The sequence below is a fragment of the Perca fluviatilis genome, chromosome 8 (genome assembly GCF_010015445.1).
Source record: "Perca fluviatilis chromosome 8, GENO_Pfluv_1.0, whole genome shotgun sequence".
NCBI lineage: Eukaryota > Metazoa > Chordata > Actinopteri > Perciformes > Percidae > Perca > Perca fluviatilis.
Genome location: NC_053119.1, coordinates 21,443,199 through 21,463,557, shown reverse-complemented (window position 1 = coordinate 21,463,557; position 20,359 = coordinate 21,443,199). Strand labels below are relative to the sequence as shown.

At 41.3% G+C, this 20,359-nt stretch overlaps 1 protein-coding gene across 1 annotated transcript in view; it reads right to left on the bottom strand.

Annotated features, from left to right (window-relative positions):
- The window catches only part of LOC120563801 (neuronal cell adhesion molecule-like), an 85,336-nt gene that overhangs the window by 23,499 nt on the left and 41,478 nt on the right, over window positions 1-20,359 (bottom strand). Inside the window, exons 2-3 of the mRNA XM_039808208.1 lie at window positions 16,809-16,887; window positions 810-985 (exon numbers count right to left, since the gene is read on the bottom strand). Of these exons, the coding sequence (XP_039664142.1) occupies window positions 810-894 (85 nt within the window). The 5' untranslated portion in view covers window positions 895-985; window positions 16,809-16,887. The remainder of the gene's footprint in view (window positions 1-809; window positions 986-16,808; window positions 16,888-20,359) is intronic.

Sequence of the window (20,359 nt, the reverse complement as noted above, 5' to 3'; positions counted from 1 at the left end):
TTTTCTCCATATCACCCAGCCCTAAGTGATCGTTAGAAAATTAATCTGCAAATATGTTGATAACCAAATGATTGTTTCAGTCAATTTTCAAGCAAGGAACGCTAAACAGACGCCAGTTTCTGCTTTTCAAATGTGAGGACTTTGTGCTCTTTTTGTCAAATGCATTTAGCAAACTGAATCTTTTTGTATTCTGCTTTTTTTAGGTTCGGATTAAAAACAAAAAGTGACCTCAGGCTCTGGGAAAATTATGAGCATTTTTTAATTTTTTTTTTAGATTTGATAGATTAATGATTAATTGAATTATTATTTAAAAATAACCATCAAATGCAATAAGTTTTATGTCATTGTAAAATAAGATGAACCATAAAGCTACTTAAAGGAAAATAAAATGGGCATTAGTTTTCATTATTAATGAATCTGATTCTTTTCTCTATTAATTGAGGAATTGTTCAACAATTTGGGAAATACTCTTATACTTGATACCACCCTCCTGTTTTTATCATAAATATTATACTGGAGGCAGCTAGTTAGCTTAGCACAATGACTGCTTGACAGATTGAGAAATTAGAACGGGCACAGCTTCCTGAGCCTGAAGTTAAAGGCAAAAAAATTGCTTGTTTTGTACCAATAATAGTCCAAATCCCAAACATATTTATATATAATAAAGAAAAGAAGTAACATTTGAGAAGCTTCAACCAACAAATGGCACTTTTGTTTCATTATTGACTTGCCAAATTTTTTTATCTGATATTAGTCCATTTTGTATATATAAATGCGTGTGTGTGTGTGTGTGTGATGTGTTGCCTTACGGTCTAGTGGGACCTCCAGTGCAGTGGCGAGGTGTACCAAGAACAGCACCAGCAGTGCTGCGTCCATCCTTCTCCTCTCCATCATCAGTGTGTGACGCAAAGGTCTGCCCCCAAATACAGCGACGCCCCGCCTCTCTGTTCAGTCACACCGTCTGAGGACACGTGCACATTCACAACTACATGGAGAGAGAGAAAGAAAGAGAGAGCGTCAGAGATAAGAGGATAGAGGAAGGAACAGAGATTACTGGGTTGAATAGCACATCCAGTTACTGCTGCTATCAATCATAAGACTGAGTTTGTTCTGTTGTGTTCATCAGATGGTGTGAGAGAGAGAGAGAGCGAGAGAGCGAGAGAGCGAGAGAGCGAGAGAGAGCGAGAGAGAGAGAGAGAGACAGACATATATCTCTGGCCATAGATCAATGTTATTTGCCATGCGGTGCAGTTTGCTGGAAGCTATCTTTTTGATCTAGTGCACTCCAACACGAACCAACGCGGCTCACCAGGGCTCACTTTACTCGGCTAATCACCGCCGTGGCCATCATGCCATTAGGCTTCTCTGCCATATCGATCACATCAGATAACATGCCAAGGGACAAGACACAGGGACACTCACTTTACTTTCCATTTCACTCTCAGCTTTTTGATTGACTGACTAACTGACTGACTGACTGACTGAGCCAGCAGCAAACTGATCCCCAATGAGGTCAGATTTCAGACAATGAGATTGTTGTAATGGGAAACATCATGTGTGAATGGGGAGATCTTAGATCTCTGACATCTTAGTAGACACCGTTCAAAGGGGACAGATGTATAAGTTCAACAGGGTGTTCAGGTTCAAGCGAGCTGACTTGTTTACAGTTCAAAACAAAATGGTGAAAGGCTAATTGGCTACTGATTAACCGTTAATACGTAAAGATTTTATTTTCGTTTGTTACACAATATAATCTAATAATGCCTCCATCACAACACTAATGTTGAACTGTACTGAATATACCAGGTTTGAATTATTTCTCTTGTTGCCAGGCAGCTCAGTGTTGCCATATCACACTTTCAAAGGGACTACGGGTGGAAAATAGCACTTGTGCTAAAAGCCGGTACAATGCATTGCTCCTTGTTCTTATACAAGGTTAATGTTAACTTGTGCATTGTCCCTGTTTAAATAAAATAAATTCAAAAATTCATCCAACCAGAAGCCATTATTTTTGAATGATAGCAAAAACACAAATGTTGAAATTATCACTGCCAGGGTCATCAAAACCAGTGTGACTTAAGCTTCCGAGAATAAAATAGAATCAACATGACTTTGCTCAATTTATTTCATATGTATCTGGATAATTCAGCAATGTCACAAACAAATAAGCAGTATAATTCATTATTTTACTGTGAGTGTGAGCACAGCTTGCAAATGATGAGTAAAAAGAATGAAACTTGGAAGAAGTGGTCTTTTAACAACTGCAGCCTGACCTGTTTTTATCTTGCCCCCTACTGCCTGTCTTACCCAAGGCATCTGCTGGCACAGTATTAAAATGTCATAGCTTAATTTAGAGCTCAGGCAGACTAATTTGCTGCGTTATCACAAAAGCACACTATCAAATTTGGGATACTAATGCCGGTTACCATATGAAAGAATTAAATCGAGCCCATTAAAGGTGGAGCTGCATACGTTTACTCCTCTCCCGCCTTCGGTTGCTGGGTGGGTTAGGGCTGCGAATGAGGTGGTGGAAGCTGTGTCTGGGACCAGAGGCTAGGCAGTCAGGCCCTGGCCTAGTGCTCCTTTGGGAACTGATGTATTTGTTAGTGCTGCCCTACAGTCATGATTCAGTACCGGCCCCAGAGCCGGTGTCTGGTGGCATGGGAAGAGACCAAGGCTAACGTATGCTGCCCCAGGCTTCCACTACACCTCTCTAGGGAATGCCTGTATTATTTGCCTAGGGCAGCCAATCACACTGCCGTGTACACCACCAGGCTGCTCTGGCTTTGGGATTTGAAATAAAAAGATTTGGGGGGGTGGAACCTGCAACACACTTTTATCATCAATGTTTATTTTCAACTTGCAAATGTGTTAGAAATTTACAATCAGATGTAATTCATGCAAAATCCATTCAGTGGTTGTAATAATTTATTTGTGCCAATCAAATTTTGTTGATGTAAAAAGTCAACAAAACCGCCCCAGAAAATACAGCCTGAACTTGGCTGTGCATAGTCACAGGTGAAGTGGAAAAAAAGGACAGCCTGCAACAGCAAGAGAATAAATGTGTTAATTATACATTTTATGGTGAATCCCCAAAAGCCTGGTGATTGTTATCTGGAAAAGAGCCAGGGCTTCATCCAGGATTTATTTCCCAATTTAATGAGGTGTAGCAGCTCAGCTCAAGCTGGTCAGCATGTGTGTGTCTCTGTGTGCATACTATATATGTGTGCCTGTATTCATTTGTGTGTATGTGTGCTATAATTATCCCTGTGAGCTGCAGTGATACGGGACCAACCCCTTACATCCCTCTCCCAGTAGGAGGACAGTGGCAACTCAAGTGGGGCTCTTAAGACGTGAAACCAACCACCAGGGCCCGGAACTACTGACATCCTGCGTGAGCAGTGAGCATAAAAATGATTTAAAACCAAGCCAGACCTTACCCTATTTAAATTAAGTAGTGGAGTATTCATACTCTTTAAATTTACAGATGTAGCGTGAGGCAGAAGCTTGCATAATGAGTGTATTTTGAGCTTAAGCTAGAGAAGCCCTGCATCTTTAAAAAGAAACTACAGTTTAAAGCCCACTTTTCATTTGAATACAATTCTTTCGTGGGGACATGCAATCAGAAAATAGCCATCACAATTGTTGAACTTTCCTATGCATCTCATCCTGACGGAACTGGAAAAGCCAAAGTCAATAAAGCTCACTTTGCTGTAGACTGCTGAGGCAGAGATAAAAACACAGTACTGTTTGGGGAGCTGCGCAAAAAAACTGTCAGACTCCTAACACAATCGAACAGGAAATTTTCTCTTAGAAAGAAACACAGCAGGTTAGTACGGACACGTCCAGCAAGGAATTTTAGCTATTTTCAAAATAGATGACTAGATGATAACGATGATATTTTTAGAATAGAGGCCAAGAGGATGATAAACTGAGCTACTGTCTCACATTGTATTGAGAAAACTCAATACAATAGTAACTGAAGGCAGTACCTCATGATGACAACTGCCAGAGTACTTAAAGGACAAAAGCAGATTTAACTTCTAAAACCTGCATAAACATTTTTTTGGGCCACTCGGGGGCAGTGGAAACAAATTGTTATCATACTGATATATCATCACCTTTTAACTTGATATGGTGAACATGTTTGCAAACAGTTGCTTATTTAAACACTCACAGAGAGCAACATTATCAAACATTTGAAGTCGTTTTTCTGGCCATCGGATGAAGGTTCACTATTCACTCATCTTTAAGCTCTTTTTTTGGTCTCCACCAACTCCTGAGGGAATTATCTGGCTCTTTAGCTGCTAAATGCTCCACTACATTCACCAGCGAGTTGCAAACAGGTGTTTGGTGGTGGAAGTCAATGGCTGCCTGGAATGGTTGGAAAAACTACCTGAAACAACAACAGGGTTTGCAAAATGGTAAGCTGTGATGTAAGTTAAATTTTATTTAAATTAAATTAACTAAAACATTGTTAAGGACCTTTAAATTGCACTACACAACCAAAGTAGTTGTGTTTCTTCAGCAAAAATCAATGTCAGCAAAATGAAAGGCTCTAATGGTAATTACTGTTTACAACTACATAAGACCACCTTCACTCAGGACCTGCTTTTCTCTCTGTTCATTTTGTCTGTGGAGAAAACACTCAGCACTTGTGTAAAAGCTGCATTGAGCTGTCTGGCCTCTCATTCAGCCAGCCTCTTCAATTACCCCATTGTCATTTTCCCATGGCCAGCTACTTCACCATCCCAAAACTAATTGGTTTTGTGCACATGTCAGAGATGTAGAACATTACAGCGATGCACGCACACACACACACACACACACACACACACACACACACACACACACACACACACACATATGCAAAGACATATGCATGCGCGCTGGCTGCAGAACTTGAGGGTCAGGACATGTCTGAGCACACAGATGGAGCTGACAGGGGCACAAGCACTGAGAATTGAAGCACACCACGGTGTAAATGAATAGCAGTCAGCAGGGGGAAAAGCCCAATTGAATTTCCCTACCCAGCAACAGATCATTTCTACTCCATATGCTTTATGCTAACCAATAGCAAAGTTATTGTCATTGTCTGTGCCAAACAATAGTGATGCAATACTGCAAGACTGACAAAATCACTTTTGTTGCATCAGTACTGTACAGTATTAACATCTATGATGAAAGAAAAGCCGTTGTCTCATGCCAAGCAAGCACCCTAATTAACTCCTATAATCAGTGCTATTGATGGCTCATGGAATCGGGTTTGTGATCCTCGGTATGGCCTTAATGGAGCAGCAGGGATCCCCTACAGACGGCTGAATGTGGGGGTATAATGATGAGAATGTCTCCGCACTTAGGAAGGTGGTGATGAGAAAACGGATACGGTTGGAAGAGTTTATTTTTCTGAGGCTGGCAGGCCGAGTGCTCCCGCTGCAGCAGGATGTTACTGCATGGTATTCACGCCCAGGGCTGCCTGCCCATTTCTCTGTGCCATTAAACATCTATGGGGGAGTCGGAGGTTGCTTGAAAAGCCTTGATGTAGGAGATAATGAGACAGTCCTTTTATTTGGTTACCAAAGTTTGGAAAGTCACAATCATATTGGATTGGAATATAAAGTTATCACTCTGCTAAATAGTCCTTTTTAAGTCCTTTTAAACAAATCTTAAAAGGAACATTATAATTTTTTTACAGTCTTTAATTGCTGTGCTTCAATGAGCTACAGATTCACAGCTAATGCACTGACATGATTTATAGATATGATGTATGAGGTTGAATGTTCTGTGGCTTTGACTAATACCTTTCACAGGCCTTGTATCTGCAGCTACAGGATCACAATGGAAATTCCACAGGCTGGCTTCAGCGTGCGTTTTCCATAATCTTCTCATTAGCTTTTATAATTGGAGGACCGTATGCAAATAATTGGTGTGGTTAACATATGAATTGGGGTCCTGTTGTTCAGGGAGACCCCACAGCTCAAAAAACACGCTGCGGCCCTTTCATCTGCACTGTACAATGCCAGACAATAAAGTGAGGATCTTTAATTCATCTGCTCCACTGTAAATATATCCTCCTTTCTCTCTTGTTGGATGAATACTGAAGCTAAAACTGGTTTTGATACATTATTTGTACATTTCCAAATAAACCTCCATCTATAATGTGTAAACGGGCATTTGGTCAATTTTGCAATTTTTTAAAAATGGCAGTGGGGAGTTAAAAACATGGGCATTTACCAGGCAAAAACAATCAGGTGGCATTATGGGAAGTGTAGGCTCTGGTGTTTTTCTACCTTGATCCCTATTAGGAAGTAAAAGTCAGGTATTATTTAGTTTATTAAGTTTACTCTCAGTAAACTTGATGGTAGTGCCATATGACATCTTTGGAGCAGCCCCTTAAATAAATCTTGTTTTTAATACTTCTCTCCAAGTTATCAATCTTCCACAACACCTAATGCTAATGGACATTTGCTACTAATGCAACGTGTCTGCCAGTTTGTTTGGTCCTCCCCCTTTCACAGAGCACCGCACATTGGCATTCACTAAGTTTCCTCCATGTACATGCAAAAAACCTTTCGAGATTTGCTCTCTGTCCCTTCTGCCCAAATGCTAATCACTGCTGGCGCCGGCGCTTCTGCGAGGGAACTCCTCTTTAGCATGCAGATGGAAGCAGCGCCACTAGATGGGACCTCTGTGTGAAGGAGGAAATCCCTGCCTGTTCAACCTGAATGGAACCGAAGGGCGTTTTGCTTTCATCTTATCACTACAGAGCAGCTTCTATGACATATAGCTGGTGAGTCACATCCTCACATTAATACCAGCACTTCCTTTGAGAGCCTTCTCGTGATTGGATGGGTTTATGAGGCCCTCTTTTTCTCCTTAGGATAATTGCTGGAGGCAAATTGGAGAGCTTTCAATCTTTTCAACGCCTCACAATGTAGCAAAAGCTATAAATTATTGGCTAATAAAGTAGAAATGGCAGCAAGGTGGCAAAAGTTAAGTCCCCAAAGTGCATTTGTATGCTTGTCTGACACCAGACTTGTACAGTAGCTCATTACTGGAGAATTAAGCGAGTGGAGGCACTTATAAAAAGCATTCATTAAAATGAGATCAGGAGGGGAAGCAGAACAAGGCTGAATGAGCAACTGTGGATCTGAACTTGACCTTTATTTGATAGCTGATCCCCACACTGTAATTACTCCTTAAAAGAGGATGTTCCAATATCGCCAAGCAGTCCTGCTCATGTATTTTTGTATGCAAATTCATACTTGCTTACATCCATTTGCATCCTCCTTGTTTGTGTGTGTTCACAGAGTCTATGGGTCAAGGAAGGAAGTCAGACATTCAAGATGGAGCTTGAGAACGCTTGGCCTGCCACAGGAGTGTGTTATGGGTGAGGCCATTCATATGCTGAGCAGAGGTTCATTATCATGAGCAAATGCAGGAGAGTGGGAGGAATGCATGCCGACTGGCTTCCTGAATAGCTAAAAGGACTCTCAAAATCCTCAACATACATCACAAAACACACTTTAGCTACAGAAACATAACAGCTTTGAGAAAGTAATCAACATAAAACCAATCTGCTGTGGGAAAACAAGAAAATCCTTTGAGACAGCAGACAGAAACACCCATGCAAACGTGGAATGAGAGACACATACTTGTTATGGTTATACAATATAATCCATAAGACTCAGAGTTCGGCAAATGCAGGGAAATGTTTTATAGCTAAATATAGGGACACTCCATACAGCTTTCAGCAGAGCAGAGCCACTCCAAACTGCACTCCAAAGGGGCACTCTGTATCCGTGGCAATCCCCTCCTGTTCTCAGATCTCCATGCTGACAAAAAGATGTCAACTCTCTCATCAAACACAGACATATAGGGGGAAAATGGACAAAGAGGCTCAGACCTATTTGTTATCTCATAAGTAACCTTGGAGAGAAACTGTACGCTTGGCATCTGCTCTGCCCCCCCCCCCGCCCAAAAAAAAAAAAGTCTCAACCTCCTCTGAGCTCAACAAAAGAGGTATGATTAGAATCTCAGTTTGCCACCATGTCCGCACCGGATGGCTTACTCCACATGTGAAGGGTCTCTCGCGATGGGGCCAATATGTGGAGTTTACTTTAAGCTTAGGGGCGCAACAAAAAGAGTGAGTGAGACAGGCAGTGGAGGAAATGCCCAGCACAGACACACACAAAACTGGCAGGCGTGAGTTTTTGCAGCAAATAAACTCCTGTGGGCAATGTCAGCCAGGGTAACAGAGAGAAACAGTTTCCATGTATGATTGCTCAGAGTCAACAGTTAATGCAACCAGGCCTTTCTGGAAAAGCGCTACTGTATAATAAACACTGTTCTGGTGGAATTTGAATTGTGCTGATACAGTGCAGGCAGGCAGGCAGGCAGCAATGAGTCATTTAGAGCCATCTACCCTTTGTATGGTACCATTCAGCTAGCAAAATCTGCCGACAACATCAGATAACAAAGCATGAACACTGACTGTGGGCTAGAACAATCCCTTACCCCTGTGTGGTACCAGAACATGTAATTTGCCAGTGAGAGAAGTAGCAGGTGGACAGAGGCAGGTTCTAGAGCTAGTCTTATTGAGGACAATCTTCTCTGCCCCGAGGCCATGTCGGAACTCAAAATCAGACTAAACAGCATGCTGGAATTCATCCACAAAAATGGACTCAGCGGCATTTCGAATAAATAGATAAAAGAAAATACATTGTAATAATGTAGTCTTTAAAAAAGGTACCTGTCTATAAGAATGTATAGACATCTGCTATGCTAAAACAGGATACAGCCATACTCGCAGCTGCCTGTAGATCAGCATGTTAACATGCTCACAATGACAACGCTAACATGCTTATGTTATGCAGGTATAATGCATATAACATGAGCGCCACCTTAGTTCGACATGTTAGACACTTTAATTAAAACCACAAATGTCAACCTCATGGTGGTGCAACAGGAAAAGTCAGTTTTATGGATTTATAATCTGGGCATCGTGGATATCTCTACCGAATTCCATAGCAATCCATCAAATATTTGTTGAAATATTTCAGTCTGTACCAAAGTGGTGGACCAACCACCAACGTCGACAGACGTTGCCATCCCGAGAACCATGCCGCATGGCTAAAAAAAAAGAGCAAATTGTGCTAGCAGTGGTCTAGCTAAAAATCTACCGATAATTTCAGATAACAAAGCCTGAAGACTGACTGTGTGCCGGACAATCTGTTACCAGAACATGTCATTTGCCAGTGATAAAGTAGTGGTGAGAAAATCCTCGGCAGGTGGACAGAGGCAGCGAGGTCTAGTGTTATTGAGTGCCACCTCTACATTCACAGAGCGCCACAATAGGCCTCTCCTGCATCTCCCCCCCTCCTCCTCCTCCTCCTCCTCCTCCTCCTCCTCCTCCGCAAGCCCCTTCCACTTCACCTGTGTCTGTGAAAGGTCAGCACAGAGGAGGGTCCTCACCCCCTCCCTAAACCCACAGCTTCCACTCCACAATCGGCCCCAACACTGGAGCCCAGTGCCAGGAAACTCAATCAAAGAGGAGCTTCAGAGGGCTCCAGACCTCTCAAAACTCACCATTGTCTCCAGAAGGCTTCCCCACACCGAGCCCGGTCTATATGTAACACTGTAAGAGGAGTTGCTCATTACCGCCCGTCCCCAGTCCCACTTTGTCTCTTTTGTGCAGCTGACAGAAGAATCCAGTTGCCCAGCCAGGCAAATAAAAGAGAGTGCAGTTCCATAAAAAAAAAAAAGAAAGAAAGAAATTGACAAAAAGGATTTATTTGCAGGACAGGGTGATGACAAGACACATATGTTGCATGTGTTAGTGCAGTTTATTCAGACGTGAAAGAGACATCCAACACATAACTCTTTTACCTGTTGTGTCACTACAAGACAGTTCTTTAATGGCATCTAATTAAGCGTTTAAAATTTGCCATTCATCCCACGAGTTAGTAAGTATTGACTGATAGACACACCACAACACAATGTGTGCGAATGTCAGAGCAATCCATTATCACATAAAGGAAGCCCTATTTAGTTGCCCCCTCTCTCTCCCCCTCTCAGCCCCTCCTCAGCTCCATTCAGATACGGCAGGTGAATACAAATCATTTCCCCTTCGCTGCTCTCTAAAAGGACTCACCATCCAATTTCAGACATAGAGGACACAAACAATAGTCTTTTCAAAATGTGAGAAAATCAAATCATGGCCTTTTTTTTAATGAAAGATACAATCAGGAGTTAACCCTTCTAAAATGCTACACAAGTTCTGAAAACATTGTTCTCATCAAGACTTATCAAAGGATCTAAGCTTAAGCTTTCACACAATAAATCAACTAAGGATTGTTTTTCTTTATTGAATAATCTGTATTTTTTTATTATTAAATGAGACATAACATCACTGAAAGATCCTGCATATTAGTGCAACAGGTAAAGCAGATAAACATCTAAAGAGGAGATGTTTTGGGGGCAGAAGAGGATGCTGTCGTTACTGTTGTGGAAACAAGGTTATTAACGAAATTAACAGCAACACACATTTGTGAAGCTGGAACCAAGACATTTTATATTTTTTGTATCATCAAAACCATTGGTTATTAAAAGTCTATCGATGCACTAATTGATAAATCGACTTAAAGTGACCCTTTTGGTTTTGATTAAATATTAGACATATTTCCACCACTTGTTTCTATTAATGCAGAAGCTATAACTAGACACACAGCATTTCTCCAACCTGTAAGTGTATGAAAATGGAATCACACAGAATATAATCCACAAGAGACACCAAAATAAAACATGCAGAAATGCTGCTTAATGTGAAAATAATGTGTGTGCCAGCTGCACTGATCCAAACACACTCTTTCAGCCAAGTCTGAATGAGCTTTGATTACACTGGCTTGAGCTATGGCCACTCTATTTCAGGAGTCAGGTTTTCATATGCTAAACTCAACAAACAACTCAGGGGAAGCGAACAATTCATCAAAGATATCCCTGAGTAAACTCCACAGACTGTATTTGAACGGAAGAGTGGCGTTGTGAATTTTTATTTTTAAATCGTCCCCATCCAAAAACTTTTGATGGGATTTGATCTAATTAAGTTCTGAGGAAGAGAAACTTGTGATATTTTACCAAAAATGAAATAATAGGGAGAGAGAGATAACATCTCCCTTAAGCGAATGGTATTTTTGCTTAAGTAATTGGATGACCCCATTTTATGTGAAGCAGTTTTTTGTGAAATTAAAGAGAATTTCAAAGATTAAAGAATACAACAGAAAGCCCCCGGTAGTGACTGACTGATTGCGCTTCACCAAGGCTTAGTGTGAACATGTTCCTATCTGTCTCATTGGTCTGGATGACTGAAATGTTGGCTTATAAGTATTAATGATACTAATGAAGGACTTAGCTTTGTCAAAAGGAAGTCCCACCAGAGAGTCAAAACTTAAAAAAAAAAAAAAAAAAAAAATGAAAGGCCTAAAAGTTTATTGGTGTTATAGCTTAGAGATTTTCCCTTTTACATCCATCATGTGGAGAGTTTGAGTGGGTTTCGAGTGGGTTTGGTGTTTGGCCCAGAGGGTGTCGAAGCTCAGACAAACTGTGCTCCATCCTTACAGATCGTCCGGCCACGGCAAGAACTGCTCCATCAGCCCTCATTTGTCAAATGGTGATTCCGGAGGAAACATTGCTCCTGTTTAACACTAACAGTCCACCTGGCTTCCGCTAACAGCGTCTGTCCTGTGTCTGTGTTTGACGGGATGAGAGACTGGTCACTAATGCAGGAGAAGTATCTGCTCAGTGTTGGATAATGGCTGGTTGAGGCTGTAGTGGAGGTTTTTCTATTGCTCGGTGCGTGTATAGAAAAAGGTCGGCACTGGGAGGTCGAGCAGCAGGACAAGACGTGTGTGACTCGCCTCCAGGGAAGTGTTTCAGTGTGTTTGTGCCCTCAGGGTCAAACATGACAGACAAATGAATTACTGCCATAACAGATAATGGTACAGTATCTCTGCTGGAACCACCTCACCCTCAGCTGTCTACACATGACGAATGATTAAATGCATTTTATGGTCACCTAAATATAGCCTAAACATTAAACAATTAAATAAAAAATTTAAAAAATGGATTTAAGAAATGGATTTTATACTGGATTAAGGTTTTAATAAAATGTTAAGAAATTAATGAATGCATAAGAATGCACAATTTGAGTCATGTTAAATTTATTTTATTTTAACAAAATAATTCAAAATCCAATAGTGTGGAAAATTTAATTCATTAATATGTGACACAAGTGAAAAATTAAATATTGGTCAAGGCTTGAAGTAATTTACCAAGCAGTAGAAATCAAAAATCTGTGTATAGCTTGTTATTTCAGTGTGCTCTCACAGTTTATATTCATCTTTTCTTTACTCTCTCTCTCTCTCTCTCTCTCTCTCTCTCTCTCTCTCCTCTCTCTCTCTCTATCTCTTCTCTCTCTCTCTCTCAGCAGGTAGAGAGATTTCTCATTAGAATTGGCCGAGATGCAGGTGAGCAAGGGGTTACATCTAAATTCTCCCATTTGTATTCCATCACAGCCACCGGAGAGCAGGCTGTTTATATTGATGAGTGGATAGACTTGGCCTTGGACCAGGACCCACGCCTAACAGCCACATTAATCATTTGGTTTCGTAGAGGCACCATCCAAACAGATAGATCCCCCCAGCGTGTGACCGTGTGAGAACAATCTTCTCGGTCCTGAAGCCATGACGATACTCAGAATTCATCCACAACGTGAAAGATTCAGAGGCATAACAAATAAAAAAGATGAAACAAAAAGACAGTAATCAAGCAGTCAATAATTCTGTACTCTGGAATAGAAAATTTAGTACAGACAAATAAAGCGTGCTAAAAAGAAGAACATGAGCTCTAAGGTAGTTAACTGGTTAGGGTTTGGAACCATATATAGGGCAAATATAACTTGGGTTCTATTTTCTCTTCTCCTATCGCTCTGCATATATAAAGAATAAAAACATGACTACATACTCTATTTTCTTACTTCAAAAAAACATCCGTCCAGTGAAGTTTTCTGTCTGAACATAGGCCTAATTTATTTCTTTAGCTCAAGTGAGAAATCAAGATTCTTGGATCACTGTTAAAGGAGTAGTGGAACACGTGGGAAAATAAGCTTATTGGCTTTTCCCACCAAAATTAACGTGTGTGTGCAGGTTTTTTAAATGAGGGTAAACCTGCTAAAAATAGGGGATAGACTCCTTTCCCATTGCCAGTACACGATTATCTCTCTCTGTTTATTTTTTTCTAGAGTTTCTTGTTTGATGTCACAAACACGCCGGAAAACAGGGTTAGTAAACAGTAGAAAGCTGCATGAAGCCTAGTGACGATGTTAAGGTAGGTAGCTAATTTGGGACGATGTCCGAGCGCTGCTGGGGCCAACATTGACGGAATTTGTGGCCGAGATGTTACCGGGTGTCACGTTTCCATCACTGACGATCAGAGCATTTTGATGAAAAGACTGATACCACTACCACTAAATATGGAGCTAGGGCCATTAAACAATTAGCTTAGCTTAGCATAAAGACTGTAAGCAAGGGAAACAGCTAGCCTGGCTCTGTCCAAGAAATAGTTTCAGCATATAACTCCCTGATAAACCACAACATTGGGCAAAGCCAGGCTAGCTGTTTAACCCCCTCTGTGTCCCCTCCTTATGCTAAGCTAAGTTAACTGGCTGCTGGCTTACTAGATTAATCAACTTGTCACAATGAATAACAGAATGAATATAGTGGATTGAGTATAGATGCATTTAGCAGTGCGAATAAGAAAAATCTCTGAGGCTGGACCAGATAATTGCATAGAGAGGGCAGTGAAGGTAGAACGAGGCCTGGAGGAAGGTTGTGCAGGTGAATGACGATGAAAGGAGTTAAAAATAAAAATAAAGATTGATATGCAGAGCCAGTTATAGAAAGGGGTCTCCTCAGACTCTCCGGGCTGTCTGCTGAGCAGTTTGTGAGTCAGCTGTGCATGAAGTCCTGGAAGATGGAGAAGGAGAGCATAACCCCCTCAGGAGGGGCCTCAGCAACCTCTTTCACATCACTCAGGCTCTTTCTCTTCCTCACTGTCTTTGTATTCATCTATTCATCCATTTGTTTATTCATGTCTTTTTTTTCTGACACTTTAGCTTTGTCTCCCAGCACCTCCCTGTCTCTGCCTCTCATATGGCCAGAGAGACACTGAAAAACACACATCTACTCAATAACATCCACACACAACCCATTTCTCACACACTTGTATCAAAGAGATACCTAAGAAATATCTTGACACGTTCATCTGCAACTAAGTGTGCTTGGAGCAAACCAGGGGCCAACACCTTTACTTATCTGCAACTTGTATGATCTCAGAACGGCTGCTGTGTAATATCACTTCTTTCTAACCATCGAGAACAATGCTGCTTCACTACCGACACTGTTCATGTACGCTGGGGTTTATGGAAAGGAGGTTATTTGTGAGAGTCAGTGACTCACAATCCAGTCCTTAGTGTTTTAACTTGGCAACTCACGTTATTCAAAACTAACTACATGGCACAAGTAGTTTGTGTGTGTATTATGACAGATGCAAATTTGATTGTCTCTGTACTTCGGTACATTGGATTTAAAATTAAACAATAACTCTGAGGTTAAAGTGCTGACACTAAGCACTTTAACCATTTTTATTTTACTTTATTAGAGATTTGATGGGAAATGAGGGGGAGAGAAAAGGAGAATGGCAAGCAACAAACAAATATCCCCAGCTGGACTTGAAACGGGGACCATATGTATTTTTTAATTTGAACCTTTCTCATAACATTTAATATTTGTTTGCAAATCATTTGCAGAAAAAGACTGGTTGGATTCTATGACCCATTGGCATCACCACAGTGTTGGCATTTTCCCAGGTTTTGCTCTGCCAGGCCTGTACTGCAGCCATCTGCACTTCTTGCTTGTTTCAGGGATTTTTGCTTTCAGTCTGGTCTTGAGCAAGTGAAACACATGATCTGTTGGCCTGAGGTCAGGTGGACAAGAGTTTGGCCATAATACTCATGCTTAAACTGGGGCTTTAAAAAGGGCTATGCGTCCTTCTCTATATCCAATAGGCCACATGCGAGTGTCAGCACTTTAACCTCAGTCACGTTTTCATTTTAAATCCAATGTGTTGGAGTCGAGTCAAATGGAAACTGCATCAATTCCCAAATACTTTCTGACTGCACTGTAAATGAAAAGACTGTGTTAAGTAATCAATAAAAAATCACTCTCATGTAGAGTTAACAATATCATAGCTATTTCTAAAGATGCCAAGCTCTGATTGGCTGATCTCCAATCTTTTCCCCACCTTCCCCCACTTGGCATTAAAACACACAAACACAAGCAATAATACCACACTCCCTAACAGCCACGTGAGAGGAACTGGTGAAAGACAGCACTATGGAGGTAAACGGAAACCTCAGCGGCCTTCCATTGAAGGTCCTGGGACATGAATGCTGCCGCTCACAATGGACGCTTCACACCTCACTGCGTTTCAAACCGCAAATTCTGTCCGCAGCTCCTCAGTGTGGCCCTCTATGACTCGGCCATTGAAAAATGTGGACTCAGCCTCTCTGGCCTGCAGCACACATTCACAACAACAACCGACTGCCACAGCAGGATGACAGAAGAGAGAAATGGAAAGAATGACAGATTCAGAGACAAACAGACTGACGGATAGGCAGAGGCAAAGTGAAAGATTGAAATAGGCATATAAATGGATAAACTGAGAGAGAGCCCACCCCCCATTGCCAAAAATAAAACAAGCGGAGCACCAACAGCAGAGGTAGATGAGCCCTGAGCCGTCAGAGTCCCTGAACTCTTCACTCGGCTGTGCATGCAGCCTCTCCACCTGACTTAATGGTGGGATCCTTCCTACACACTCCACTGGGCGGTGGACACACATCACACTGTGTCACCTCCTCTCACAGAGCATTAGTTCACCTCTACGCTGAATCACAGACACACTTTCAGCACCACCGAATGAGAGGATGAGCCAAAGGTGACTACGGGTAATTAAAAAAAAATAAAAACAGTGTAAGCTGAGAGTCAATTCTCTGGGCTATAATGCACACTGAGACCTTGTGCTTAAGGGAGCTACTTTCGCTCTTAATTGTGCAACTGCCATTAGGGAACTTTTCCACCTCTGCATGCTCCATTACGACACATTATGTGTCAATAGGAGAGAGGCACTCGGCACAATATAGCCTCTAAGTGCTATTTTTTGATTTGTAAAGTATTGACACCCACTGTCACAGCAGTGCGAGGATGAGAGGGTGTGTTACCTTAACAACCATATGCATCAAACATACTGCCAAACCTCGCTGCCAAAATGGAGGCCGACCCAAAAAGACACTTTGCCAGTGGACAAATGCCAGTCAAGCAAGGGGTGACCTTTGCCTTTCAGCTAGAGCAAATGAGCATGCATCACAACAGAGACAGAAAGAGAAAGAGTCGTGAAAGGGGAGGTTGTTTAGGGACTTCAGAGCTCTACAGAGAGTGTGAATATTAATACATTCACAATCTGGCAGCAGCATAGATGAAGATATTTGGACTGGAGACACTTGCCAGGCATGGCAAACAGATTGACATTTCTGTGTTCACATCCTACGGGAGGGGAAATGCCTTCGAGAAGAACAGCAACGTTTGATTTTGAGAGGCAGGAAGTTCACACTGTTTTGGAAAATGATGATGTTGGTGGAGATGATGTGATGTGTAAAAAAATAGATTCAAAGCCTGACGGAAATGTTTCCAACTTACCAGAGAAACTCAAATCCCCTCTCTCCTCCTCCTCCCTGGCTAGTGCTCTGCTTCGTCTTCTTCTGTGGTTTTCTTCAATCTGGTTAAACAAAAATGGAAGAGAATAACAAATTTGAGAACTCATAATTCACATTTCTCTGCTCTCTCTTTGTGGAAACAACCCAGGACTTTAAAACAACAAGAAAGAAAAATTGAATCTTTCCTAATAAGGTCCAGGGAGAAAGTTTTGCACGGCTACAGTATGCATATTTTCTGACATCCAGTACATCAATTTGACTTCACAATGGGCCTGCTACTACTCCATGTTTTGTTTTATTATACTCTTTTATATATAATATACTCATTATACTTTTTTTTTATTATAAATTGTTCTCATCTTGGAAGTCTCCTGCTCTGTCACAGTCGCACCACAGATTATACAGCTGGATATTCCAGCATGAAATCTCTCTTCCTCATCGAACTCTTGTGTAAGTTGCGAATATTTTCATAATACATTATGATCCTTTAGTAGTTTGGAAATGCACTTAAATCACTCCAAATGTGACAAGCTTTGATGGCGAAAACAAAGCAAACATCCAAGCTGTGCAAACCAAAGTGTGAACATGGCTTTTCAGAGGCAGGGGTGTGTAATCCAGACTGATAGGACACAAAAGTCTGTTGCTGGGAGCTGGAGGAGACACATCTCCTCCCTTCGTCTCTCCTCTTGTCTTGTCTCATCTTCCCGATGTCCTTCTTCTCTATACTTCTCCTTTCGCTTTCTATCCTCCTCCTGTTATCTGCTGTCGTCCTCACTCCTGTCCTCTTCCCTCTCACCTTTTCTCATCTTCTTCGCCTCTGCTCGATACTATTTTCCTTTTCTCTCATCGCCCCTTTTGTGTTATCTCCCACTTTCTAACTTGCCATAACCAATTCTCATCTCCTCAATTCTTTTAACTTAAGAGTTTTGGTTCCTTGCGTTAGGAGTCCATGTGGAGTCGCATAATATGCAGATGTGAGAACCCAATCCTTTCCTCTCCTTAAATCTCCTCCATTCTTTCATCAAAGAGTTGTTAAGCCTTAAGATCAAGACCCTCAATGCAGAAAGTCATGTTAAATGATATGTGGATGCTCTTCTTTCCAACATAAAAAAAAATAGATTTTTGATAAAAAATTCACAACACATCTGCTAAAAACAAAATACTCAAGTATGTTTTACATGACAACTGCTTGCTCTGATCGTGAAAATTCGGGAAGGTCAAGGGTCAGAAAAGGCGCAGGTATCCTTTTCTGATTTAGAGTACATTTTCCCTTTTCTTCTCCTTTCTTTCCTATCTCTTAACAAGGGGTCACAGAAAAGGCTCAGATGCCGCTCTTCTATCCTGTGTTTTTTTTCTGTCCTCCTCTCTAAAAATCTCTATACACTATCTATTCTCTTCTCTAGCTTCCTATTCTGTCCTTCCCTCCTTTATTTTAAGCCCAATCCTCTCCTCGCTTCCTCTTAAACACTGTCACAGTGAACACACCTACTGGAATCGATTGAGCAAAATGATTGAAGAAGCCAATCCAATTTACTTCTAGCAAAGGCTTATTGACTTCAGTCTGCTGCTCCAAATAAGAGTGTGGAAGCCCCATTGTGAGACGCCGCCGTTTCCACTCGGTTAAATACGAACACTGCTTTCTGCACCGCTCCGCAGATACAATTGCAAACTACAGGTTTAACATTAATTCTGTTTCACACAAATAACAGATGTGGTTTCTTCAGTTGTTTTCCCACTAATTTCTTGTTTTGTCTCACCACCCAAGATTCAATTCTGCAGCATATGTGCACTGTAAGCTTGTCTAAAAACATTTGATGTGTTTTTGTCATGCTATTCTCCTAAAACCAGCATTATTTACTTCAAACTTTTGTACATTATAAGGATTCAGAAAGCCTTAGCACCATAGGCAATAACATATTACTTCTTACAGAATATTATAACAGAAAATCTGGTCTTCCCACAGTGAATTTAAAAGGCTCCTGACCCAGATTTTAAAAACCACTGACTGGCTATTCACTCACAGCATCACATTGTATTATTGCTGACACGTGTGCTGACACCATACCTGTGCACAGAACTACAGTTCAGCTATCATACTGTTCAGCTCTAACAGTACAGGATAATCTTTGCCTCACTATGCATTTGCTAGATAGCAGTGACCATCTAATTACAGCTGAGACTTATGAATTAAATACAACAACAAAATGACCTTTCCACATCCTGTTTGAATGAGCTGAAGGCTGATCCCATCAAAAGCGGCCTCCCCCTATGACATCGAGCCAGCTATCCCGCCACCCCACCTCAGCCCTTAGACACCACAGAGTCGAGCGGAGCTCGGCCCAGCTTGGCTGCCATGGTGATAAGAAGAGGGTTGGAGAACCGAGACTGAAAATAGCCTAAGATTGGATGCCGACAGTGGGCAAGGAGATGGACTACAAAACACCACACAGCAAGAAACCTACGGTGCCCTCAATACCTCGGGGAGCGTTCTCGTGTCACAAGTGCTGACTAACAAAACAGACAGCTGAATCTTTTGTGAACATTGATAGCACAACATTTCACAACAAGGAGGAAGGATTAGAGGTAACAGCAAATACATAGATTAAATGTGTTTTATAACTATTCAGCTCGAAAGCTGCTCTAATCAATATTTTCATATTAACAATGGATCAAGTTACTAAATGTATGTATAACAGGAAAGCGGTGAATTATAGTGATGAACCCACAGATAATTATCACCTGACTCTGCAGTTCTTCTCAGCTCTATGAAGTGTTTTTTGGTGTCTTTCAACTCACAGTTTTGGTTTTTAGCCCACTTTGTTATACAGCAGCCCATTGGTTCACTCTCACATCACAGAAAGCGGTTTCCAGCAAAAAAAGGTCACATTACCTGCCCACCACCAAACACCACACAGACAAAGATAGATAGAGAGACACAGATATTCCCTAGGGATATCAAAATAGAGAGTGAATATTGGACTCACATTCATTCTCGGCCAGAAACACGTCTAAATAAATGCAAAGTTTGCGCCATATCTCCTAGATGTGTAAAAATGGTTACAGCTTGCTGTGCTGCCCCCAGGCAGACAAAAAAAAGCTGCACATTAGTTGCAAAAAAAGCAGAATTGCGCCATAAATGATTAATCTTAGGTGGTTAAATTATTACAAAAACATTTAGTATTTAGTAATGGGGATATGCTGACTAACACATAGATGAATTAATGCTGTTCATTTCATTCAACTACAGCAGTCCCATTAACTAATGCTGCCTTAAAGACTTAGGAAACAAATTAAACTTGCCTCTAAAGATTTGGTTGGTTTATGTTTGTAAGTAACATCATGCAAAATATGAGTTCCAGTAAAGTGAGATGTCCTCAGGTTGAACAAACATGGCTCACTGCAGATAATGCCAGGTTGTGAGGTGTCACACATTTCTCTAATGAGAGTCTGTTGGTTTTCTCCTGCAGGCTGTGTTGTTTTGATGTGTGCGTGTGTGTCCTCAAACAGGGGAAGAGGGCTCAGCACCGGCGTAGC